We start from the raw sequence: 26031 nt of genomic DNA, 5'->3' as shown, positions 1-26031 counted from the left end.
AAATGTGTTTGACAGGCAGGCATGTTTATTGTTGGGTTATCTGTTCTAAAGCACTCCCGTCTGTGGCATGGAGGACTGGCATACAGGGACCCATCACACCTGACTCAGTGAAGGCTACAGGTCATCTTCAAAGTCCTCCCCAGTTGTAAAGAGGTTGTGTAGCTGCATTGACGGGGCCTTCTCCGCCCCTTGAGCCAAGGGCCTACCCTCTGCCTGAGGAGACCCCGGGGCCCATGGTTGCTCTGGGGTGTCACTGCCAGGCCTCTCTGGCTGGGGTGTGGTGGAGTGGGTGGTGTGAGGAGACTGGACAGTGGCAGGTGCCCTGCTGAAGTGGCCTTCCCCTGGAGTCTTCCCCTGCAGAGGCCTTGATGGGTTCCCATCCACATGTGAGCTGTTGCCAGGCGACAGGAGAAACCGTGCCCATTGAGAAGATTGGGTCTTGACCTGAAGGACAGGACTTGGTAGTTTCCATCTTGGAAAACCGAGCTCCCTGATGTGGTTTGCAGTCCTGAGGGCAGGGCTGCTGCCTTGTTGCTCTGTCCCAAACAGGCCAGTGGAGTCCTGAAAAAAGAAACAGAGAAAGGGTTCTGTTCAGCTTGGGCAGGACCATCAGCATAACCCTGTGCTTTCTTCACAACTGCTGGCTGGCTAATCCCTGCAGGCTAGGAACATGCTGTTATTGTGAGGTTTAACAAGTGCAAGTTTATTACCCTGATCTGATCAATCCCATGACCGACCAACCACATCTTTCACATACAGGAGACATCCTGAGCGGCCCATCTCCTGGGAAGCTTTGGTCAGGTCAGCAGTCCCCATGAGGAGGTGTGAGCAGGGAGGGGCCTAGACACCCACCACCTAGAAAGATGCAATCTGTCATGCCTGCAGATTCCCAGCTGGGTCAGAACACCTCTTCAAAGCTGGACTGAGGTTCAGGAGCCCAGGTGGCTGCACCCAGGGCTTTGGGATGTGACAAGGTGTTGGGCCTGGCTTCTTCCAGCTCAGAAACCAAAGATACACAGGAAACTGGGTTTCACTGCTTACAAAGGAATTTGACAGCAGCACTGGATCTTTGCATCCTGACGGCTCAGATAATGCTGAGGAGACTGTGACCCTGACTGATGACCTTGGCTTTACCACTGCACTGGCTGTGAACTCACTGAGGTTTCAAAAGTCTTAGTTCCTCTACAACAACGTAGGTGGGTGAAACTGGACACTGACTGGTTAGTTTGGTCTAGGGTGTCTGTGGTAAAGGCTCTCTAACCCACCACTATGATTGCGCCAATGGGACTCACACCTACTGGGATCACTAGGTAGGTCAATAAACATCAAAAATGAACTCTGGGTTGGGTGGTGGCGGTGGCACACGCCTTTAATCCCAGCACTTGAAAGGCAGAGGCAGGTGGATCTCTGAGTTCAATGCCAGCCTGGTCTACAGAGCGAGTTCCAAGACAGCCAAGGCTGGTAACATGGAGAAACCTATCTTGGAAAAGAAAATTAAACTTTGTATCTTGGCTTTGTGCCATGCTCTGCGTGCAGCCTGAGGCTGAGCTGGGCAGGCCTTAGCTAACCGCTTAGGGGCAGAGGAAGAGAAAGAACAAGAGCCCTCATTCCAAGTCTTCTATAGCAGTGCAAAACAGAATCTGCACTCAGCCACGCTGCCCGTATAGCGGGCCTGGAGTCTATAAAGTGAGCAGTGCTTTGGCACAGGCGGTCCTGGACGGAAACCGAGGGCAACTTCTACTGTGACCGGCTACCAGAGTTCCTCCACTCTGCAGGATGAAAACGTCTTGCTGCAAACCTTACTGGCCAGCCTTAGGTGGGTCTCATGATGCTCCTGGCTGTGAGTTAACTTCAGGGGATGAAGACCATGATGATGTCTTGCTGTATGTCAGAATGGCCTTGAATTCATGCTCTTCCTGCCTCAGCCTCCTGGGTGCTGGGATTACGGGTGTATACCACCTGGCTCAGCAGTTGGCCTTTTTGGGGGGGAAAGACAGGGTCTACCATGGGCCCTGGAACTTGCTATGTAAACTAGGCTGGCTATGAACTCACAGACACCCATCTGTTTCTGTCTCCAGAGTGTTGAGATTAGAGGTATGTGCCACCATGCCCAGCCTCAGCTTTAAGCTGAAAAGACAATCCCATGCTGGAAGTTGGACTTTTTAATACATAAGGAAGTAGATATCATAACTGAAGAAATATATTATCCAAGCCTGTACCTGCAGTCTCCGCTGCTCACGAGGCATAGGGAAGAGTATGACCTCGGCTCAGAAGTTTGAGGCCAGTCTTGGCAATGTGGCAAGGCCATGTCTCCAAGAACAAAACCAAACAAATTCCATGAGGCTGGAGTGTAGCTTAGTAGCAATGTTCATGCCAGCACACATGCCCTGGCCTAAAGTCCTAACACTGCACATGTGTGTCCACATGTGTATACAGACATGCATACAATCATAGGCAGACTCCATGGTCACTGACCTGGCATTCAAAGTTGTCCCTAACACTGTCCAAGTCCTGGACATGCAGGCTGCGTGGAGGCTGCCCTGTGCTCTGATTCCATTTCCTGGAGGGAAGAAAGTACTATCATTAAGTTCTCTCATCCAACTGAGCAACTGAGGTCTGCTGGCCTGACAGGAATCTTTTCATCCTTCACAGGTTCCTACACCACATCCAGGAACAGCCCGTCCACGCCTCTTCTCTGGTCTATAGTTAGAATAGTCTTACTTGAAATTGTAATTTAGGCCCTTTGAGAGCCCTGCAGCATCCTAAGCCTAGGGAAGTTTCTCTGGAAACCCACTGACACATGGAGATCTGGAGAACCTCCTGTAAAAACCCCCAGGCCCACCGATTACTTGGGCCATGCTTCCACAGCTGGCCTTGAACTCACGGCGCTCCTGCATCAGCATCGCAGGACTGGAGTTACAGGCATCCAGGGGAGTCTAGCTAGCCTTCCGCTCTGTGTCAAGCAGCACGCAGTCTGAGGGTTAGCAGCGATGGCTGCAGCCCACTTTGCCTGCCCGCTGACCTACAACACAGGAGCTCCACTTAGTGACTTTTAGGAGCTGCTCACCGCCCCACCCCCACCCCAGCCCTCAGGAGCCAGTGCGGGCATGGGAATGGCTGGATGAGACCCGCTTAGCACCTCTTCCTGGGTCGGGCTGGACTGCGGGGCAGATCTGGCCACTCGGCACTGGTTGAGGGCTGTGTCTTAAGAGCTGCTCTTCCTCTGTCCGGCTCCGGATCCTCACAGCCCTTGTCCAGATACTTCAGCCAACGGGACTCCTGGGGCTCAGATGGTGCCTAAGCGTCAGAACAGAGGATAAGGCTCAGAGTCTGAGAGCAGCCCAAGTCCAACCCACAACCTTAGGTCAGAGCTCTTGGGACCATGTTTCGTTATCACCAGAAGGACTTCAAGTAGAGCACAATGGAGACACAGCTGCCCTGAGGCTCCAGAGCAGCGGTTCTCCACCTTCTACTGCTGTGGCGACCCCCAACCATAACACCATTTCCTTTCTCCTTCAAACTGCAATTTTGCTAGTTATGAATTGAAATGTAAATATCGGATACGCAACCCCAAAGGAGTCTAGACCCACAGGTTAAGAACTGCTGCTCTAGAAGGATGTACGTGTACACAGGCCCAGCAGGACACAACTTGTCACAAACTTTCCAATGTCAACACTCCCCAACCCAGGGACTTTCATGATGAGCAAAGGCTTGATGATGAGGGAGTTGCAAAGAGCCATGAGCAGAGCGGGGTCATAGCTGCAGGTGGGCAGCAAGAGTCTGCACACACCACACTGACAGTCAGTGCTCCCTCTGACCACAGCATCCTGGTTATAAAACACGGTGTCTGTCAAGAACCCAGTCACTCAGCACTCGGGAGGCAGAGCCAGGTGGATCTCTGTGAGTTCGAGGCCAGCCTGGACTACAGAGTGAGTTCCAGGAAAGGTGCAAAGCTACACAGAGAAACCCTGTCTCGAAAAACAAAAAGAAACAAACAAAAGAACCCAGTCACTGTCCCGGCACTGACTGAGCACCTATTTTATAAGCCTCCCTTCAAGCTCCAAGGACAGAGAACACTGGATACCCCTCCTGCTCTTGAGGAGGGAACATGAAGCTCTGATGTTTCACAGCATCCTCACCCTAGCAGAGGTATGCTCCAGGACAGAGGGAAGAGGGGAGAAGCAGCAGAGCGAAACCAGTCAGCAAAACCAGTGAAGGTCAGGGGCTCTCTAAGCAGACAAGAAAAGTCCAGACCACAGACCACGTCATGGTTTACACCCCTTTGCAAAGGTCAGGGGCAAACACCTCTGTTTCCTGTAGCTTCACACTAGTGTCTGTCATTTGGATGCTGCAATAAGCATTTGCTGAACAAATGACTTTGGTTGTTGCTGGCCACTGAATCCCCAGCCTTGAGCATGGGAGGCAAAGGATTTATGAATACTACTAACACTTAGATCGCAACACCCCAAACTAAACTGAGCCAGGCGGTGGTGGCGCACAGCTTTAATCCCAGCACTCGGGAGGCAGAGGCAGGTGGATCTCACAGTTTGAGGCCAACCTGGTCTACAGAGTGAGTTCTAGGACAGCCAGGGCTACACAGAGAAACCCTGTCTCGAAAAACCAACAACAAAAAGCAAAACTGAGTCACCTGTGCTAAAAAGTCTCCATCACTAACTTGGAACCGAATTACTGGAGAGCAGGAGAGAGACAGTGGCCCAGTGGCCCAAACAAGTTGCTATCAATGGGCACGGAGGCAGCTACTCTCTCTGAGCCGACGCTCATCCCCCAGAGCAGGCTGAACCGAGCCCATCAGTCACTCCCTGTAGTTCTGTCTCCCTGTCCCCCTCACAAGGGAAGTCACCTGACATGCCAGTTTACCTTCTGTTCACTTTCTTTCTTCCACGGCTGTCTGGTCTATCAAGCATCTGCTCAGCTCACTGAACGAACACTCGTTCTGTTTTATGGACTGAAGTTCTGCCTGATTCTACACCAGTAAACAAAGCCGACTGAGGTCTTGAAATGTCTGCTAATTTTGTCCTTTGGCAATACTTGACAGGAACTCTCACACAGCAGCCCAGGGGCAGTGGGGACAGATGCATTAGCTTACCTGCTGACTCCCGTTCTCAGCCTGCTGAGGCCCTGCATTTTCCTCTTCACTTGCAGCTCTGTCCACAGACCTTAGGGGAAGATGGCAAACATGACCCTGGGAAAGCACCAGGAAGATGTAGGACGGGGGTGGGGTGGGTGGTGGGGGTGGAAGCAAGGGAGCAGGAGGATCTGGCAAGGCCAGGACCATCCTGGGCATCACAGGCATAGCCTGCTGCTCTCATGGGAGGCAGTCACTTCTCAGCAGTTCAGGAGGTCTGGGCAGAGTGGTTGCTTCCTGTGACTGAGGGGCTGGACAGCTGGGTAAAACGTCTAAGTACAAGTACTGGAGGTTAGAGGCCAGCCACGTCTACCTACCTTAGACAGTGCCCACATATTCTCTAGTGAGCCCAAATTTCACTCTAAATGGGCACCTCAACTGGTCACCTCCCCAGCCTAAAGAAGCCAGTAATTCTCATGGGGCTCTAAAGACAAAATGACACCATATGTAGAAAATACCTACTACAGGATCGACCCAAGAGTTTGGCTGGCTAGATGGCTCAGTGGGTGTGGTGGTTTGAATGAAAATGGCCCCCTCAGGCTCACAGGGAGTGGCACTTACTAGATAGTGTGGTCTTGTCGAGTAGGTGGGGCCTTGTTGAAAGAAGTGTGTCACTGGGGGTGGGCTTTGAGGTTTCAGATGCTCAGGTTAGGCCCCGTGACACTCTCTCTTCCTTCATATCTGGATGTAGAACTCTCAGCTACCTCTCCAGCACCATGTCTGCCTTGCATGCTGCCATGATGATAATGGACTAAACCTTTGAACTGTAAGCTATCCCCAATTAAATGTTTTCCTTAGGCTGGGTGGTGGTGGCGCACGCCTTTAATCCCAGCACTCAGGAGGCAGAGCCAGGCAGATCTCTGTGAGTTCGAGGCCAGCCTGGGCTACAGAGCGAGATCCAGGACAGGCTCCAAAACTACACAGAGAAACCCTGTCTTGAAAAAACAAAAAACAAAACAAACAAAAAAATCATTTTCCCAAGCGTTCCTTGAATTCATATAGAAAGCAATTCCATTCTGTATGCTGACTATGACCATAACTCATGTGATACTGCTGAACTAGCTGGGTTTGGTAGTCTTGTAGAATTTCCCACAGACAGAATTTTGCTGTTTGCAGACTGAACAATGGTTTTACGTTTACTGTGTTGCCTAAGAATGTTAACTCTGATTTTGTAAAATGCTTTGCTCTTATCATTTGACTACTGCTTTACACACACACACTCTCTCTCTCTCTGTACTCAGGACTGAACTTAGGGCCTCTCCCATGTTACACATGACCACTGAGTATGACCCCCACCCCACTAATTCTCTTCGGCTGAATTTAATCTTTTGTGGCACTGTGATCTATTTACTTGGGTTTTAACTCTGGATCCTCGGCTCTCCTGAGGCAAGATTAAAACATAGAGATAAAAAGACTGTAAGATCTAACCTATAACATACCTACAGGATCTAACGTGTCTACCAAAATTTCTGGATGAGCACATTCAACACAAGAGTGGACTCAAGACCAAGTGTAAGAGGGAAAGGGATAGTTTATGAAAAATATTTTCACCTTCTCGGGGGAAGGACCGAGGACTTTGACATCAAAACTCAGACCTCATCAAAAGGCACAGAAAGAGACACAGAGCACACTTACTCAGACATTAGTGTAAGCACACTTACTCAGACATTAGTGTAAGCACACTTACTCAGACATTAGGAGTGTAAACACACTTACTCACTCAGACATTAGGAGTGTGAGCACACTTACTCAGACATTAGGAGTGTAATCTAGTGCAGCTGCTATGAAAATCAGTACAGCGGGCCTCAAAAAACCAGCTATGCCAATGCCGGGCAAACACCGGAGGATTTTAAACATGAAGCTACAAACTAACCTGGGATACTGTAGTTAGGGACCATCTGTATTTGCTATATAAGAAATCCACTTAAATACAGAAACAGGCTAAAGGGAAGGACTGGGGGTGTGGTTCAGAGGTCAAGGACTTGCCTAGTATGCACAAGACTCTGGGTTCAATTGCCACAAGAACAAAAGCGAAATAAAATGGGAAATGGCAGAACACGACATCCTAATATAAATACTGAACGCAATCCAGTAACACGAGTGTCCGTGAACGTAAGTGTGGGGCTGGAACGCACGGCGCCCTGCACTTTATTCTGCCACACGTAGGATGTCAAGGAATGAGCATGCTGGGAATGGCCTCCACTTCAAGAGGGCAATCACAGATTCTGCTGGAAGACGGGGACGAGTCCTGAGTGACAGGAAAGATGAAGATACAATTCTAGTATTTTTACATTAGTGTGTAGTCAAAAGATGGTACAACTGCATATGTGTAAAATAAACATTGGTCGGGCTGGAGAGATGGCTCAGAGGTTAAGAGCACTGACTGCTCTTCCAGAGGTCCTGAGTTCAATTCCCAGCAACCACATGGTGGCTCACAACCATCTGTAATGAGATCTGGTGCCCTCTTCTGGCCTGCAGTCATACATGCTATATACATAATAAATAAATAAATATTAAAAAAAGAAAGTATGTAACTTATAAAAAAAACATTGGTCAAAGAAAAGATTTAATTAATTAGTTAATTAATTGATAATAATAATAATAATAATAAAAGCTAAAAATGCAAGTGAAGTCCCCACCCTTCAACAGTCAGGTCCCAATCATTGGGAGCCTGCCTCCTAGTGACCTATGATGCCTAATGAAGACATCTGGAAACGAACTGAATCGGACCAGCAAAGGAGGGCCATATGCTGTGGTCCGGATAAGTGTGGGGCTCCTCTCTTCCTTCTGGGGATCGCCTCCACCCTCACCTCTCTCTCTTCTCTCTGGCATTTACCACTATTGTTCTCCAGAGTGGGAGGAAGCAGGAGGTGGGAGGCCCTGTAGGCCGCCCTGGTCCCCCCAACAGACTTTCTGATTTGACAGGCATACTGGTGACCAGGCTTTCATTTCTCCATGACTCATCCTCTCATGACTGATCTGGAGCCAAGTTTTAGGTTGTGAGTATCCCTGTGAGGTTGGCTGAGCCTTACCAACCAGACACTATGACTCCAGAATAGTGGGTGGCTACAAAGTGAGACCTGGCTTCATTTTCATGAGGGTAAGGGTGCTCTGTGGGGTGCCCCAGCTTAGGGCACAGGACTCTGTAGGGTGAAGTGTGGTAGCATCCATGATGTCCTACACGACCTGTACTAATCTTTAGACTGCTTCCTCTGCTGTGGGATCCTTGTTTTTCTCTCCTCTGACATGGGGGTTCTCCCGGCTCTACCTCCCCTTCTCTGCTGGTGCCTATAACCCCTGGGTAATCTCTGCTACCCAACATTTCTGGTACCAGTGGTGGGGCCTTGAGAACTGCCAGATGCTCACTTGTTTTTGTAAAAACTTCTTATGAAAACTCTGGTTGCTATGTGTTTGGGAGATAAGCAGATAAGATAGAAGCCCTTCTGGGAAAAGCCAAGCACCCCAAATGGTCATGCCTATCCAGACACCCAATACACTATCCTTTCCCTTATGGGGACTGTCACGGCTATGCCCCCCCCCCCCAGGCTGTCTTAATTCTGGCTAAAAAAGAGTACAAGGCTGGTAAGCAGGCTCAGAGGGCAAAGGCACCTGCTGCCAAGCCTGACGACCTGAGTTTGATCCCAGGACTCACACGTTGGAAGGAGAGAATCAACTCTCCAAGTTGTCCTCTGACCCCCACACATGCATACTGTGGGCACAAGCTAAAGACAACCTTATTTCCTGTTTGATAGTGGGACCATGCACACATCAATAAATGATAAAAATGGGACCACTAACGGACAAAAGACAGTAGTAAAGTCTAGAGGACCACACAACAGCACTCAAGGCCTGGTTCCCAGGGCCACGGGGCCTTCATTCCAGGGAGGAAGGAAATTCTGTACAAAGACAAGGGCTCTGGGTCCAGCCTGATGTCACTGGAGCCACAGCCAAAGCCACCATTTTCTCCCTCCCAGTTCTTCAGGGGAACTTTTGAGGCTACAACTGCTGTCACGGGGTTAATGTTTAAAAATCTCTTCTCTGGCTCTCTCTGTTCTGCCTCCTGCCTTTTCTCCTAAGATAATTTCATTAACTGAAGGTCATTCAATGTGGAACTTTTGTTATCTTGGCTGGCCTTGCTGGAATGTAACATTCTGTAATTCTTGGGCTTATGTGCAACCAAGAAGAAAAAAATGTTTGTGAGTCGTTTTGTTTTTACATTCCAACTGACAGTGAAGTTTGCCTAAGAACTACTCCATTCAAGAATGACGTGCAAACAGCTAACAATTTAAGATGTATAACAACTTCAAGTTAAAATTGCCGAGATCAGAATTTAGTACTGTGATGTGAAACTATAATCTAGGCTCTTTAAATTAATAAATAAAATTCTATTAAGATAACGATCTGCTTTTGGTAACAGCCAAGGAATAAATATTTGATGCTTTCTTTTTCTGCATCTATTATTTATTTTGCTTGTGGGGAGGGGCAAGCATATGGAGGTCAGATAACTGCTCCTGGAGTCTCTTCTTGTCCCACTGTGTGGGTCCCAGGGATTGAACTCAGATAGTCAGGCTTGGTGGCAAGTGCCTCTACCCGCTAAGCCATCCTGTTAGCCCAGATTTTATGTTTTATCAAAATAATCATATTTCTGCCAAGTTTGTCAGGCTTTTAACTACTTAAAAATGAGTTAATAAAATCAAAATTTATTTATTTATTTGTTTTTTGTTTTGTTTTTCAGGATGGGTTTCACTGTGTAGCCCTGGCTGTCCTGGAACTCACTCTGTAGACCAGGCTGGCCTCAAACTCACAGAGACCCACCTGCCTCTGCCTCCTGGGTGCTAGAATTAAACCACCACCCAGTTCAAATTTTATTTTAAAACTTGCTTTTTCTCTAAGCTTTAACTAAATGTTACACAAGTTAAAGTCCATTCCTTCTTCTTCTTCAAGATTGACAACACTGTCCTGGGTGTTCAACAACCAAAGCTTGGCGGTCTGAGCCAACGGGGACAAAGGTGTCATGAAGGACAGGCTCTGCTGGGGGCTCCCTCTCTAAGGCCAGCCAGGGCTCCAGGAATGACAGGACTGTCCCTAAAAGCAGCTCTACAAGGCCAGTAAGTCCTCGTCTTCTTGATCAGAGAAGTCATGGAGATACCTGAGAAAGGACTCTAACCAGTACATATTCGTCAATGAGAGTCAATGGAGGGCCCAATGTGCCCTGTGCTTCAGGGAAAGCCGCGTGGCCAACACATCCTCCCGCTTCCCAACAGGTGACATAATGGGAGGAGGGGACATTAAAACAAACAGGGCTCCTCAAATCCCTAAGGAGATTTGACTTTTGTTTTGTTTTAAATAGACAAGAGTGGTGGAGTTTGCCTTTAATTCCAGAACTTGAGAAGCAGAAACAGGTGGGTCTCTGTGAGTTCAGGCTAGCCCAGGCTACATAGTGAGTTCTAGGCCAGCCAACGTTAAATTATTTATAAATAATTTAAAAGATAGTAATAAATAAAAGGTTAATTTTTGGCATCTACCTGGTCTTAAAAGCCCAAAAGGAAAGTATAACACCCAAATAAAATAACTAGTAATGTCACAAAGTAAAATTCTGCTGTCTCCTGACTAGGACTTGTAGCCTGACCTGGGTCAGCCAAGAGACCTGATGCTTCTAAAGACCTACAGAACATTGGGTGACAATTTAGAAGGGACCCCAAAGGTCAACTTCTGGAAAGTAAGTCATGAGCCGCAGATCCTGATTTTGGAATTATCCAAACGGGAAGTGGATTTTTAAAAAAAGATTTATTTGTATTTCTAATAATGTGTGTTGGGAAAGGGTAGGGTACATGTCCGTGAGTGCTGGTGCCTGTGCATGCTTGGATCCTCCTGGAGCTGGAGTTATGATGGGTGGCTGTGAGTCACCTGATGTGGGTGCTGGGAATGGAACTCAGACACTCTGTGGGGCAGTTCCAGCTCCTACCTGCAGAGCTGTCTTGCCAGCCCCCAGATGTCTGCACAGGTCTTCGCTCACCCTTACTGTGCTCTGCCAGGCAAGCCTCTCCTTGACTGCAGTGAGTCCCCTCAAGATGTTCTATTTGTCCGCCGGGCGGTGGTGGCGCACGCCTTTAATCCCAGCACTCGGGAGGCAGAGCCAGGTGGATCTCTGTGAGTTTGAGGCCAGCCTGGACTACCAAGTGAGTCCCAGGAAAGGTGCAAAGCTACACAGAGAAACCCTGTCTCGAAAAACCAAAGAAAAAAAAAAAGATGTTCTATTTGTCCATCAGAATGAAAATGTCTGCCTCTGGGTAAATAACCGCCTCTCTGTTTCTTCTATTATTGTAAAAATAGCCAAAATCAAAACCAACCAACCAAACGAAAGTCCTCTATCTGCATCTGTCTCCTATATTGACTCTTTCCATCATAGGGACCTACAGGAAAATAAAATGAAACTTGAATTCTCTGCTCCCCATGGAACAGTAGGCTCTTGCCTTCTGCTCTCCCACAATGCATGGGGCTTTCCCTCCATGGCAGGCTCTGTTCTCTCTTCATCATGGCCAGTTGTCCACGGTTTGAATAAACATGGCCACAACTGGTCCCTCTTACCCTTCTAGTAAGATCTCTTTTTAAAATAAAAAAAAAAAAAAAGTGTGTGCATGATGGGGAGACACATGGAAGAGGCAGCCAGCTCCGTGGAGTCGGTTCTCTCCTACCTTCCCGCGGCTCCAGGTATGGAACTGAGGTCACCAGACTCACAAAGCAAGCATCTCACCTCTGAGCCATCTTGTCTGCCCTCTCCCAGGACTTCTTATTCTGCTCTATAGCTTCCATTCCCAAACCCTTCAATACCTTGTCACATTGGCTTTTTCCAAAGTTCATCAGCCCCTGGCCGGGACAGCTCAGCTCCTGGGGAACTTTGCTGGCTGCATTTGGTCTATTTTGGCCACAGTGGTTTTTTAGTTTATCATTCTGCTTTGTGGTTTGGATCTCACTTCAACTTTCTGGAATTTTTCAGGCCATCAAAGTCCAGATGGTATTGTCTCAGGGTCATTAACAATTGCTATCTCCAGTGAGGCCTGTCTCTTGCCACAAAGGACTTCTAGGTCTCCAAATGATGTCACAGTCTAGCCTTGCAATAGCTACTGTCCTCTGCAAATGCTTTTCCAGTGTCTATGTCATAAGACCTTGGGACCCTTTGATCTTTTGCTAAGGAGCAGCTCCAGCCCACTCAGCTCTGGAGATTCAGAAGCCTGCTCTTCATGACCTTGCTCATCTGTCAGGAAGGAAATGTAGACATGAAAGGCCAAAAGTAAGAGCATTATTCCCACTTATAACAATGCAGTCACGATCATCTGAAGCTGGATCCCTGGTGACTCGCAGTGTGGTACAGGAACACCCAGAGCCTGACCTCCCCCACTGTAAAACTCACTACTCTAAGACAGCGCGACACCTGCCTGTCCACCTGCTTACAGAGCTCACACACGTAACTGCCCCTCAACTGCTAGAGAACTTCCCACTCCCTCTCAGTCCCATGATCCCTCCCCCAGGAACTCCCCTCTACTTCAATGTTTTACAGTCAATTCTCTCTTTGTCTTTTCTTGCCCTTTGTAAATTCTTTTACCACCCACACCACCAAACTTCCAAATGCAGTTTCACCCAGAACAAGATACAGAGAATGTTAAGGGGACAAGAAGAAAGAGTGCCTCATCCAAGTCTGAGACCTGAGGATTCTGAGATAACAAAATTCACTACATATTACCTGTGTAAAGACAATATTCGCTTTTGTAGAGATATTTCAAATGAGAATGTTTCAGGGTGTGGTAGCCCATGTCTTTAATCCCAATACTCAGGAGACGAAGGTGAACTATGTAAGTTTGAGACAAGCCTGGTCTACATAGTGAGTTTCAGGCTACCCAGGGCTATACAGTGATGCTTTGTCTCAAAGCAAAGCAAAACAAAACAAAACCAAAACCAAAAACCAAACTAAACCAAAACAAACAACAAATAAAAGCAATCTTAAGAGCAAAGTGTACCTTTGAGTTTACTCTTTTCCAGCTGTAAACCTTAACTTTTTGTGACTTACAAACAAGATTTTGAACTTTGTCTACAGTACAAACATGCCTTAAGGGTGGCACGGTTGTCCAAACCTTTAACTGAACACCTGGGAGGCAGAGGCAGCTATTTAGGAGTTCCAGGCCAGCCAAGGCTGTACATACACATTGCAGCTCTGATCAAACAACAATCAATCAATCAATCAATCAAACAAACAAACAAACAGAAAAAAACCAATGAAGAAACACCACACCTTCAGTCTCTGTGGCCTAGCACAGCTGGATTCCTTCGACCCCTTATCTATGAGTTGTTTTTGGTTTTGGTTTGGGTTTTTGGACTGGGGGTGGTGGTAAGAGACAGGGTCTCACTGTGTAATCCTGGCTGTCCTAGAACTTGCTACGTACACCAGGTGGCCTCAAACTCACAGAGCTCCACCTGCCTCTGCCTGGGATTAAAGGTATGTGACACTATGCCCGGCCCTTGACTATGCTTTTATCTTAACAGCTGTAACTGGTTCTACCCTCCTCAGAAACCACCCCATGAAGTCATTTACTAAAAGAATAGCTACAAAAACCCTCTGAGCAGTGACCTGTCAGAAGCCACCAGATTATGGTTATTTCTCAGTCATGTAAGCAGGACTGGAGAGACAGCACCACGTCCCGGGTGTGCACTGTTCTCTCCCTAGCACGCCCCTCCACCTCGTTTTTGTTTTTCTTTTTGTTCAAGACAGGGTTTCTCTGTGAAGCCCTGGCTGTTCCTGTCCTGGAACTCACTCTGTAGCCCAGGCTAGCCTCGAACTCAGAGATCTGCCTGCCTCTGCCTCCCGAGTGCTGGGATTGAAGGCATGTACCACCAGGTCTGGAAAAACTTTTTTTTTCCCCCAGTAAATCCATTTCTTCCATACTGATTTGTCCTGAGTCTTTTTCTGCGGCAAGGCCAAGAATCCCAGTTTCTGTGGGAGTTGTGGTGCACTCCTTTACTCCCAGCACTCAGGAGGCAGAGGCAGGCGGATCTCTGCTGTGGGATGGTCTGTATGTAAAATTGCCCTGATTGGTCAATAAATAAAACACTGATTGGCCAGTGGCCAGGCAGGAAGTAGGTGGGACAAGGAGAGAGGAGAATTCTGGGAAGCGGAAGGCTGACTCGGAGAGACACTGCAGCCACCGCCATGACCAGCAGCATGTGAAGACGCCGGTAAGCCACCAGCCACGTGGCAAGGTATAGATTTATGGAAATGGATTAATTTAAGCTGTAAGAACAGTTAGCAAGAAGCCTGCCACGGTCATACAGTTTGTAAGCAATATAAGTCTCTGTGTTTACTTGGTTGGGTCTGAGCGGCTGTGGGACTGGCGGGTGACAAAGATTTGTCCTGACTGTGGGCAAGGCGGAAAACTCTAGCTACAGATCTCTGTGAGTATGAGGCCAGCCTCGTCTACAGAGTGAGTTCCAAGGCAGCCAGGGCTATGTAAAGAGACCCTGTCTCAAAAAATAGAAAACAAACAGACAAAAAGAATCCTAGCTTCACCTGAAAGAACTCAGGGCTGCAGCCGGGAAGGTAGAGCTGTGTCACCTGCTTCCGCGGCCACCACCATGTCCATCCGTACCATCCAGACCAGAACTTCCCTTTCCCAAGGTGGGTCACAGCAACTCGAATCTTGGCCTGCCTTTCTGTTTAGAGCTATGCATATTGTCTACAAATCTGGAGGGTCATGTCCCCATGCACAGAAGGAGGAATGCCGACAGCTGTGCTGGACTTCCTGCCAGCTCGTTAGCACTCTACATAAAATCCCAAGGGCAGGATTCAGAGGGCTCCTGAGACCACGCAATGAGAGGAGGCCCACAGGGAGGGATGAGAACTCCCATGTGCCAGGAGGGGGGGGCATCCTAATCCCAAGGGAAGGAAGACTCCAGTCAGTGGCTGGTGAGCCTTCTGGACCTCAACCATATATCTGTCCAGCTAGGTGCTTTCTTTATTTCGAGGCAGGGTCTCATGTAGTTCAGGCTGGCTTCAAACTCATTATGTAATCAAAAATGACCTTGAACTTCTGATCCTCCAGCCTCCATCTCCTCAGTGCTAGAATTATGGGCACACATACCATATCTAGCCTTCACTTGGCTATTTCTAAGTCTCTCAGATTATCAGCCCCACCCTCCCTGCCTTTTGTTATTGGTTGACCACAGTAAGTATGTAATACATACATACATATGTATGTATATATATTGCTTGTTTTTGTTTTTTGCTTTTTGCTTTTTTGAGACAGGGTTTCTTTGTGTAACATCTCTGGCTGTTCTGAAACTCACTCTGTAGACCAGGCTGGCGTCTAACTCACAGACATCCGCCTGCCTCTGCCATCCAAACGTTGGGATTAAATGCGTGCACTACCATCGCCCATCATAATGCATATTCTAAAGTGTGTGGGGGTCTGATTTCTCTGACTGATGCTCATGCTCACACGCTTCCTTGAGCACACTTAACACTTTGAAAGTCTGCAATCTGTTCTTTGATCTTTTGTCTGTGGGAGCTCTCCAAGGCCCAGGCTGAAGACAGGTTCTCCAGAGAAGAGCTGCACTGACCTCCACTGCCCGAGCTAACTGGAAATAAACTCTGGGCACGAGGCTTTTCAGGGTGAGAAGAAAGGGTGAAGCCTGAGGGAGGCTTCCCTGCGTGTCAAAGTCTTGGGGATGGACTTCCTCGGCCACTGCCGAGGTGACCCAGGCCAGCACCCTGTCGCACAGCGGGTGCCCTTGAGCTCACTTGTGCAACAGTGGATAAGCCTCTGGGGACTGAGCTGTTGTTTATGGAGGTCCTCAGAGCCCGGTGTGATGGCACCCTCCCTCCGTCATTTCAGGGTCTGGAGGCAGTGGAAGGAGGAGCTGGAGTTTGAGGCCAGTCTCAATAAAGTAAGGACGGTGTTGCAGCCACACAGAGGGCCACATGGTGAGACTCCATCTCAAAATCCACGCAGGCCAGTCCCCTGTTGAGTCCCACACAGTTCAGGCCTTCTGTTCTGCCCACTGTTTCTCACGCCCCTCAGACATCCACCTGTCAGCTCCAGAGTCCAGTCCCCTGCAACGTTGCTGCTTCTGTGGATTTTGACTTCACTTCATGTTTGAGCTCCTAGGGCTCCCCATTTTCCTGCTAGCCAGGCGGCTCGCATCTAAACTATTCTTGCCAAAGGCTGTTGAGATGGCTCAGGGGGTAAAGGTACTTGCCCTGCAAGCAGGGAGACCCAAGTGACCTGCAGAAGCCACACGAAGGTAGAAAGAACCAACTCCACAAAGTTGTCTTCTAACTTGCACAGACACACAGACACAATAATACATAAAAATTTAAAATTTCTAGCCTGTAAAAAACTTTTCTGTTTTTTTTTTTTCCTTTTTTCTTTCTTTTCTTTTTTTTTGGTTCTTCGAGACAGGGTTTCTCTGTGTCACCCTGCCTGTCCTGGAACTCACTCTGTAGACTAGGCTAGCCTTGAACTTGGAGATCTACCTGCCTCTGCCTCGTGAGTGCTGGGACTAAAGGCCCCACCACTGCCTGGCTATTCTTAGCTATTTTCACTGAGAGGATTGCTCAGGGTGTTAAATCAGCTATGTTGTAGCACGTGGACTTATAAGGGATTTATCCGTTGTAAACTCCCACCCTCCACTCATGATGGAAACAAGATGAAAAACACCACTCCTCTCGAAACACTGTACCTGAGTGACAGCTCTGACACTTGTCCCTGCAGCAGATTTAGCTTTTGGACATGGCGTCTACAGTCAGCACCAGAGCCTTCACCGTAAGCCTGAGAGGAAAAAAAAAAAACAAAAAAAACGGGAAACATTAAAAAAGTGTTAGCAGAATGGTGAGAAACATTTTAGATGGTACTTGCAAAGCTTGAGGCAGTGTTAAGAATACAAAGGTCAGCCAGGAGGTGGTGGAGCATCCTTTAATCCCAACACTCAGGAGGCAGAGGCCAGCCTGGTCTACAGAGCAAGTTCCAGGACACAGTAAAACCCTGTCTCTAAACCGCCCCCCCCCCCCCCCACACACGAATGCAGAGGTTTGACCACTCTTTCTGGAAAGTTTTTTTGTTTTGTTTTGTTTTTCGAAACAGGTTTCTCTGTGTAGCCCTGGCTGTCCTCACACTCGGAGATTCACCTGCCTCTGCCTCCTGAGTGCTGCGATTAAAGTCATGCCCCACCATCACCAGGTTCTGAAGGGGTTTAAAAGCAAACGGGTTCTGGAACTTCAGGTCTTCCTAACCATCCCACTGGCGTGCTGACCTCATCAGAGCCAAACTCAGTCTGCATTGGGGATTCAAGCAACTGCAGTTGGAAAGACCTCAGGAGGAAGTCTGTGTCTGCGCTGAACAGGTACAGACTTTTCTCTTGTCATTGTTCCCGAAACAGTGTAGCCTAGCACCATACACACCATGCACACTGTATAAGCCATTATAAGTCACCTAAGACGATTTAAAGTACACTGGAGGAGCTGGGGGGGGGCGGGCTTTAAACCCAGCATTTGAGAGAGGCAGTTGGATCTCTGTGAGTTCCAGGACAGTCAAAGCTATGTAGAGACCCTGTGTCCCCCCAAAACAAGTACAAAGGAGGTAGTGGCATGAGCCTGTATGTCCCAATTACTTGGGAAGCTGAGGCAGGAGGATCAGTTGAGACAGGAGTTCCAGATCACCTGGGCACTATAATAATCCCATTCCTCATCCCTCAAGAAAGCATGCTAAGGATACGCAGACGTTACATGCCACTCTATAGAAGGACCTCCACGGATACTGAGGGATGGCTGTGATTTGAGTGTTGAACTTGCGGTTTACAGGTGAAGCCCAATAGGACATGGGGGCATGTTTGTGAGCAGAGGAGATAGGCTCGAAGTGCCCACTGTTCCCTGCCACCATATCTGCAGATGGAGTTCTCAATGCATGCTGGCCAAAGAATTCCTGTGGACTCTGGGTGTGTGGGAGCTCACTGGGGCCAAGCGTACTCTGTGTATGATGTCTACACTGCAAGGTGGGTGGCACCGTAGCCCCGGGGAGGCCAGGCTTTCCATCTGGACCAGGACGAAAGCGGTGAGATCAGAACAGCGGATAGCAAAGCAGGGCACTGCAGCACATGATGCTAAGTCCACCACTCAGAAGCAGACAGGAGGGCCACGGCAGGGCTGAGGGGAGCCTGGACTACACAGCAGGACTCTGTCTGGGGCTGGAGAGATGGCTCAGAGGTTAAGAGCACTGGCTGCTCTTCCAGAGGTCCTGAGTTCAATTCCTAGCAACCACATGGTGGCTCATAACCACTTAATGAGATCTGGTGCCCTCTTCTGGTGTGCAGACATACTGGCATGCAGAACACTGTATACATAATAAATAAATAAATCTTAAAGAAAAAAAAGATCTATTGCTTCCTTAAAAAAAAAAAAAATCTGTCTCAAACAAAACCAAACAAAAGAACCCAAACAGCTGAGTTTAACCTGTTCAGCCTGTTCGCTGCTCAGGCACAGATGAGCTGTGAAGGATGGATTGTGTAATTCTGATGACGTGTACTAAGTTCTTGTTTGTGTTTCAGACCGGCACTGCACAGTGTACAGGCCAATAGAAAAACTCATGCTAGTGATCTGAATTGTTGCCTTGGGAAGAAAAGATATTAAACTTAAAAAAGAAGGCTTGAGGCTGAGTGCCTAGTTCGGGGGTGGAACGTGTGTAGCCTGTGCAAGACCCTGGGTTCATTTCCCAGCAAATCTCTTCCCTCTGGAAAACCATAAGAAGTTTCTGCCTGGAGTGGTTCTTTTCCCTGCCACTTGAACAAGAGACTCCCTATTTTCAGTCTGCACTCCCCCTCACAAAAAAGGAACTTAGGCCACCTGCAGGTTCTGAGCCGAGGGAGGATACAACCCAGCACCTTTTGTTTCTTCTTCTTTTTTGAAAGACTCGTGTATTCTAGGCTGGCTTTGACCTCCTCCCTGAGTGCTGGGATGCAGCTGTGCGCCGCCATGCCCTGTTTAACACAGAATGTTTCCAGAGGATCCCCTTGGTTGCAGTGTTGGGAAGAGACCAGATGACAGAAATAGAGGGGTGAGTTAGGAAGCTGCTGCGAACAGCATGGCAAGGAAGAGGTTGGCTCAGGCACTGGTTAGAGGAGACCACTCTGGATCTGCTTTGAAGGCAGAGCTGACAAAAGACTGGGAAAGAAAAATGAGTTAAGGATGACGGCAAGGCATTCAGGCCAAACAAGAAAGAGAGCCCTGACGCTGAAGTGTGGGAATGACGGTGGAGACAGCAGGTTCATGAAGTCCCAGTTTTCAAATGTGCGGTGCTGGGGAGTGAACCCGAGTTGAGATACCCCGGAGAGAGACGAGTGGGGCAGTGCTCAGGAGCTCGGGACAGGCCTGGGATCTGCAGGATTTCTCCACTCTGCGTGCCAGGCTCTACCACTGAGCTGGATCCTAGTCCCTTGTGAGTGATCTCTCCCCAGGGCGGCATCTCTCTCCAGGTAGGGAAGCTTGCAGTCCAGTGTAGCTTAGCTTTTAGAAGTTGGGGAGATGGGGAAACCAGAAGACCAAAACAGCAGCCTGGAAGCTAAGAGCAGACAAACTGCAAGTCCAAAAGGAAATGTTTTAAGGAGGCGGAAGCTACAACCCACGGCAAACTCTGCCAATAAGCTGTCCTGTGAGGACTGTGAACTGACCTATGTTTAGCAACATGGAGGTCACTGACTGGCACAGCAGTCGTGGTCTGTCTGCAGCATGTTCAAGTGAAGATAGGCAGAGAGGAGCTGGGCACAGGGGGATGGCAGGATTAAAAACAGCCGATAACCTGCATCTTGTGTAACAGTTGAGTAGCACTGGGTACTGAGGCGCATCCTCTCTATGGAGACACAAAACTAGACTTCATTCTCCAGTCTGTCTTGGTATGTAAGGATTTAACAGTAGCTCTTTCTATTGCAATGTCAGCTACTTCTGAGCCTGGCCCGAGAAGCCTCCTGGGAGCTCTCCAATGCTCTTGCGCCTTTGGCTGGAGGCAGCTGCAGATAAGCCTCAGGGAATAACAGGATGTCAGCCTCACCACCCCACCACTCCCAGTGTCCTCTCCTGGGGGACAGAAACAACTTCCTTATGTTAAGCTGCCTGGCAACCATAGGCAAGCACCACTGCGCATGCCCCGCAGTCTGCCTTCTTGGAGAACTTAAGCATGCAGCAGCAGCCCCTACCCAGCTGAGGCAGCCCCTATCTTGGGAGCTGAATCTCAGCTGACCGGCCCAGAAATGGGAATGTGTCAATCACACTGCTCCTCCCAGGACTCCATGATTCATACTGGTTAGCCCCGCTGGCTGAGGGTGTGGTTCTGTGGATCTCCTGAAGGGTATGATCCTGTGTGCTGAAGAAACAGGAAAGGCCTAAAGAAACCCTGAGGGATGGGGAGAGTCAGGGGACAGGATGATGCTAGCCTTTTTTTTTTTTTTTTAATAAATGATTTTTTTTGTTTTTTTATTATATAGATTATATATATATAAAACATAGAATCTTTTATAATAAAGATTTATTTATTTATTATGTATACAGCATGTATGACTGCAGGTCAGAAGAGGGCACCAGATCTCATTATAGATGGTTGTGAGCCTCCATGTGGTTGCTGGGAATTGAACTCAGGACCTCTGGAAGAACAGTCAGTGCTCTTAACCTCTGAGCCATCTCTCCAACCTCCCCCCCTCCTTTTTTTTAAAACAGTGAGCATCAACAGAAGGTCTTGAACACACAATTTTGCTTTAGCAGATTTTCAGAGCAAAGTTCTGTCATTTTTTCCTGACACCTGTCACCTTGTTAACATATTCTTTTTGTTTGTTTGTTTGGTTTTTCAAGACAGGGTTTCTCTGTGTAGCAGCTATGGCTGTCCTGGAACTCACTCAGTAGACCAGGCTGGCCTCGAACTCACAGAGATCCACCTGCCTCTGCCTCCTGAGTGCTGGGATTAAAGGTGTACACCACCACCGCCCTTTTTCCCTTTTATTAAGACAAGGTCTCATGTAGCCCAGGCTAACCCGGAACATTCTATGCAGCCGGGGATGCTCTTGAACTTTTTTTTCTAAAATTCAATTTATTCACTGTTGTGGAATATTACTTTAACTATGTAAAGGTGTGTTCCATTTGTTTATGCTGCATTTATTTAATTATGTAAAGATGTGTTGCTGTTTTACCTTGCCTGCCTAAGGCACCTAATTGGTCTGATAAAAAGCTGAAAGGCCAGTAGCTAGGCAGTGGAGGGACAGGCGGGGCTGGCGGGCAGAGAGAATAAGTAGGAGGAGGAATCAAGCTCCAGAGAGAATGAGAGAAGAGAACAAGGGAGAAAGAGAGAGCCGGCCAGCCAGACATAGAGTAGGACAGACAGAATGAAAGAAAGGTAAAAAGCCCCAAGACAAAACAGATGAAAAGAAGCAGGTTAATGGAACAAGCATAAGATAAGGTCAAGCATTTATAACTAGTAAGTCTCCATATCTTGATTTGGAAGCTGGTTGGTGGCCCAAAAGAAAACCTGCCTACAATTCATTTTATGTGAGTGTGTGTCTGTGAACCACTTGTGTGTACAGTGCCCTTGGAGGTCAGAGGGCACTGGACCTCCTGGGACTGCAGTTATGGACGGTTGTAATCCACCATGTGGATGCTGGGAATCAAACCCAGGTTTTAAGAGCAGCAAGTGCTCTCAACTGCGGAGCCACCTCTCCAGCCCCTCAATTCTGAACATTTAACCCTCCCGTCTCTACCTTTCACAGGCTGGGATTACAGGTGTGCACACCACCACATCCAGTTTTACAACACGCTTTGAGATCAATCCAAGGCCTCATACATTCTAGATGAGCACTCTTACCAAGTGATTCACATCCTCAGCTCTCCAAAGTGCTCTGCCTGTCACGTCAACTGAATGAATCTTCTGGAAAGATAACTGTTAAGACAGCAATGCATGTTTGGGACTCTGTCCTAAGGAAATAGTGCACAGTTGGTCAAATGAACCAAGAGGCAGTCCACCGCAGGTACAGGGGACATAGCTTGGTGGCAGAGTGCTTGTCCAGCATGCATGAGGCCCTGGGCTCAACCCCAGCACTGAAGAACAAGTGGATGAAAACCGTCATTGCGGAGTTGTAAATCACAATGAAAATGACAGTCAATGCGCCCATCATTGTGGGATTGTTATCTACCTACTCATCCAACAGATGCTTATGTGCAGCACTCACTGTGGACAGGGCAGTGCACTGGGCATGAATAAAACAAGCAAAGCTTCTGCTCCAATGGACTCTCGATGTGGGCTGGCTAACACCCACAAGCACACTTAGCTTCCATCAGGGAACTAAGAGTTGAGGGCCAATAGTGAACACCGGGTCCTAGGAGGACAGGGTTTGTTTCAAGGTCAGAAAGGAAGCCACTGTGGCTGCAGGAGGAGACTGAGGGGAGATGAGGTGGGAAAGCAGCATTAAGGAGAAGCAGGCAAGTGAAGGGCTCAGGAAAGGACAGGACCTGGGGCGATGTGTGCTAACAAATTACTTATGCTGGTCTGTATGCAGAGATCTGAAGAAATGTGCTGGAGGCCACATGAAAATAAAGTGCATTAAAACAGGGACATTCACAGGTGTGCCCTGCAAACCACAGTCTCCCATGTGCCCCTACTGAGTCTGCTCCCTCCCATGGCCCTCACCTCTACCCCCCCCCCAACATACTGTTGCTCTCCCCTAGTTAGGTCTGACATTCTGTGATTACAGGCGGCTGTGAGCTGCCTAGTGTGGGTGCTGGGAAACAAGCTTTGGTCCTCTGCAAGAGCAGCAAGCGTTTTTAACCACTGACAAATCTCTCCAGGCACTCCTGTTCTCTTACGTGCCCTTGTGTTTTCAAGATGCTCGTCTAGTTTTAAATTATGAATGTACGTGTGTGTGCACATGTGAATTATTTATTTCTCCTTCCACACAAGCACATGTGAGTGTAACTCTGACAACGTTCCTACTTCCTATTGTCTCCCTGTGCCCGGCACGCAGAAAGTTCTCGGGAAACACTTGCTGAACAAAGAAGTGAAGGACAGAACCTGTCTGGGCACTGCTCCACCCAGGCAGTTCCAGGAGGAAGGAACCCAGGGTGCAGCAGCTCTCTGGACTGCGAGAGAAAAGGATGCTGGCTGTGGAAAGTGAGGCTGGTCAGAACTCACCCGCACGAAGGACTGCTTCTCTCCGCACGCCTTGCATGTCCATTTGAGACTCTTTTTCACCTGCAATGAAATTTCAGAAATTTTAGCCCAGACAGTTGCATACAACAAGGTGGAAATGAATCAGAATAACTTAGCTGTACCCCCAACCCCGAAGGTAGAATTTTAGGTGTGTGTGGGGATGTACTATTTAATAGGTAGGTGCTGGGAAAACTGTCATTTGTATGACACCAATTAGATGTTTGCCACCTGAGGGTCCAAAAAGGAGGAAGGGAGGGAGGGAAAAGAAAAAGAGAGAAAGAAACGGAGGGCTAGAGAGATGTTTCAGTAGGTAAGAGCATTTGCTGAGCAAGTGTGAGGACCTGATGTCAGGTCTCAGCACCCATGTCAAAAACTGAATGCAGCCACATGAGACTGTATCCCCAGAACTGTGAAGGTGGAAACAGGATCAGTGGGGATTACTGGCTGCCAGCCTAGGTTCAGGGAGAGGCCCCATATCAGAGAGACCCCATATCAGCCACATGAGCCTGTATTCCCAGGACTGTTGAAGGTGGAAACAGGATCAGTAGGGATTACTAGCTGCCAGCCTAGGTTCAGGGAGAGGCCCCATATCAGAGAAATAAGGTGGATGACAGCAGAACTAATGTTCCCTTCTGCCTTCACATGTGCACCTGCACACAAACACGCTTATAACACACACACACACACACACACACACACACACACACACACATACACACACACACACACACTCCAGGGATGGGGAAGTGTCTCAGTGGCAACTAGTACGATCAGGGCTCTGAATTTAATCTCCAACAAGGAAAAAAAAATTCCATAACAGGGCTGGAGAGATGGCTCAGTGGTTAAAAGAACTGGTGACTCTTCCAAAGGACCCAAGTTCAGTTCCTAGTACCCATGTGGCATCTCACACCTGTCTGTAACTCCAACTTTGGGAGATCTAACATCCTCTTCTGGCTTCTGTGGGTACCAGGCTGCACATGGTGCAGACACACATGCAGGCACATTCCTACACATAAAATAAAAATAAATCTTTTTTTTTTTAAATTTATAACAATATCAAAGTTGCTTGAAGAAATGTCATGAAATGTTATGCTTAACAATACAAAGAGATCTGGGTTGCTTCATAAGGCTGCTGTGACTGGCATGGCATGGAGTCATAAATGTGTAATTTAAGTACTTTAAGTACTTGGGAGGCTGAGGCGGGGGATTAGGAATTGGAGGTCAATCTAAGGTAAATACTGAAATTATGTCTTCAAAACACCCTCAAAACCAAACCACAACCCCCAAAACAACAAAACCTCTATCACCAAGACTATGACTGGGGCTGGGGATATAGCTCAGGAGTAAGCAACTTGCCTAATAAGGCCGAGCAAAGCAGAGGATCTAGGGCCTGGAGCCAGCCTGAGTTACAAAAGAAGAGATGGCTCAGCGGTTAAGAGCACGGGCTGCTCTTCCAGAGGTCCTGGGTTCAATTACCAGCAACCACATGGTGGCTCACAACCATCTGTAATGAGATCTGACACGCAACAGAACACTGTATACATAATAAATAAATAAAATCTGGGGAAAAAAAAGAAAACCTTTAAAACAAACACCAACCACTGTCCTGCTGTGGTGAGCAGAGAGGTGACTATTCCCCCACAAATAAAGCTACAGGCAGAGGCACCAAGTGATGCCCGCACCTACCCAGGGGCATGTCAAAAGGGCTTCCAAACTGCTTCTATAGTATTCAGGTTTGTTTTTTGAGATAGGGTCTCTAGTATTCCTGGCTGGCCTCAAACTCGCTAAAACCTCCTAACCCTAGGGCATGCATTGCCCTACCCAGATAAAGGGAATCTTAGGCAGTGTGAACGCTAGGTAAGCACCCCACCTATGGAACAACGTCCCAAGCCCAGGGCTTTAAAAACTGTCCACTCACTGTAATTAAACGGAGAAGAGCCACTAAGAGGCTAGGTTCAACGTAAGGGGCGCTACTCCTCAGCCTGGATTCCTGACCATTATGCTAGCTAGCATCCACTAGAAGCCGCCTCAGGAGAGACCATTACTGTGGTTTATACAACGACCACACAGAATCGGGGCGGGGGGCGGGGGGGGGGAGGAAAAAGAAAGACAGAAAGAATGATACACACGGGGCTGGGTGGAAGCGCGCCCACAGCCCGGAGCAGAACCCTTAGCAACAACAACAACAACAACAACAACGACAAACACAAACAAAATGGCCAGGGACATGTTGTAAAGTGACAGCACAGCCCTCAGCCTCGTCGCTGTCACGTCCCTTGGCCAAACGAGACGCGGCCCGCCATGTCTCGCCCACCATCCTGCGAAGGAAAAGGGTGAGGCAGGCGCCCACCCCACCTGATGCGCCTGAAAGAGGTGGCAGCTGCAGCACCGTAGGACCCGAGACTGCTGAGCCGGCGCCATACAGGCCTCAGTCGTCCTCCGTGCGCTTGCGCTCTGCGTTCCCACCCAGGCCCCGCCCACCCCACGACGGTTCCGGCCCCTCTAGCCCCAGCACCACCTCGCATGTCCTTGGGCGTCTCTCAGACCACGCTGGCCCCGCCCTTGCGAGCTCTCGAGCCGCTCTATCCCCCCCCCCGCCCCCACCTCCGCTCATCTCGGTGGTCACGGAGGCCCCTTCAAGCCTCAAAAAGGAGCCGGTGT

General features: G+C 48.5%; 1 protein-coding gene across 1 annotated transcript; it reads right to left on the bottom strand.

Annotated features, from left to right (window-relative positions):
• Window positions 1-7: 7 nt before the first annotated feature.
• On the bottom strand, window positions 8-25846 carry Mrnip (MRN complex interacting protein). The gene is made up of 7 exons (XM_006987093.4): window positions 25726-25846; window positions 23353-23412; window positions 16877-16965; window positions 5108-5177; window positions 3140-3297; window positions 2476-2560; window positions 8-561 (listed from the first exon to the last, which is right to left on the bottom strand). The coding sequence occupies exons 1-7, from the start codon at window positions 25789-25791 to the stop codon at window positions 115-117; spliced, it is 975 nt and encodes a 324-aa protein (XP_006987155.1). The 5' UTR covers window positions 25792-25846; the 3' UTR covers window positions 8-114.
• Between the last annotated feature and the right edge of the window lie 185 nt (window positions 25847-26031).

Source organism: Peromyscus maniculatus, chromosome 8, assembly GCF_049852395.1.
Source record: "Peromyscus maniculatus bairdii isolate BWxNUB_F1_BW_parent chromosome 8, HU_Pman_BW_mat_3.1, whole genome shotgun sequence".
Taxonomy (NCBI): domain Eukaryota; kingdom Metazoa; phylum Chordata; class Mammalia; order Rodentia; family Cricetidae; genus Peromyscus; species Peromyscus maniculatus.
The sequence above is the reverse complement of the archived record's forward strand: the minus strand, read 5'-3'. Positions and strand labels throughout refer to the sequence as shown.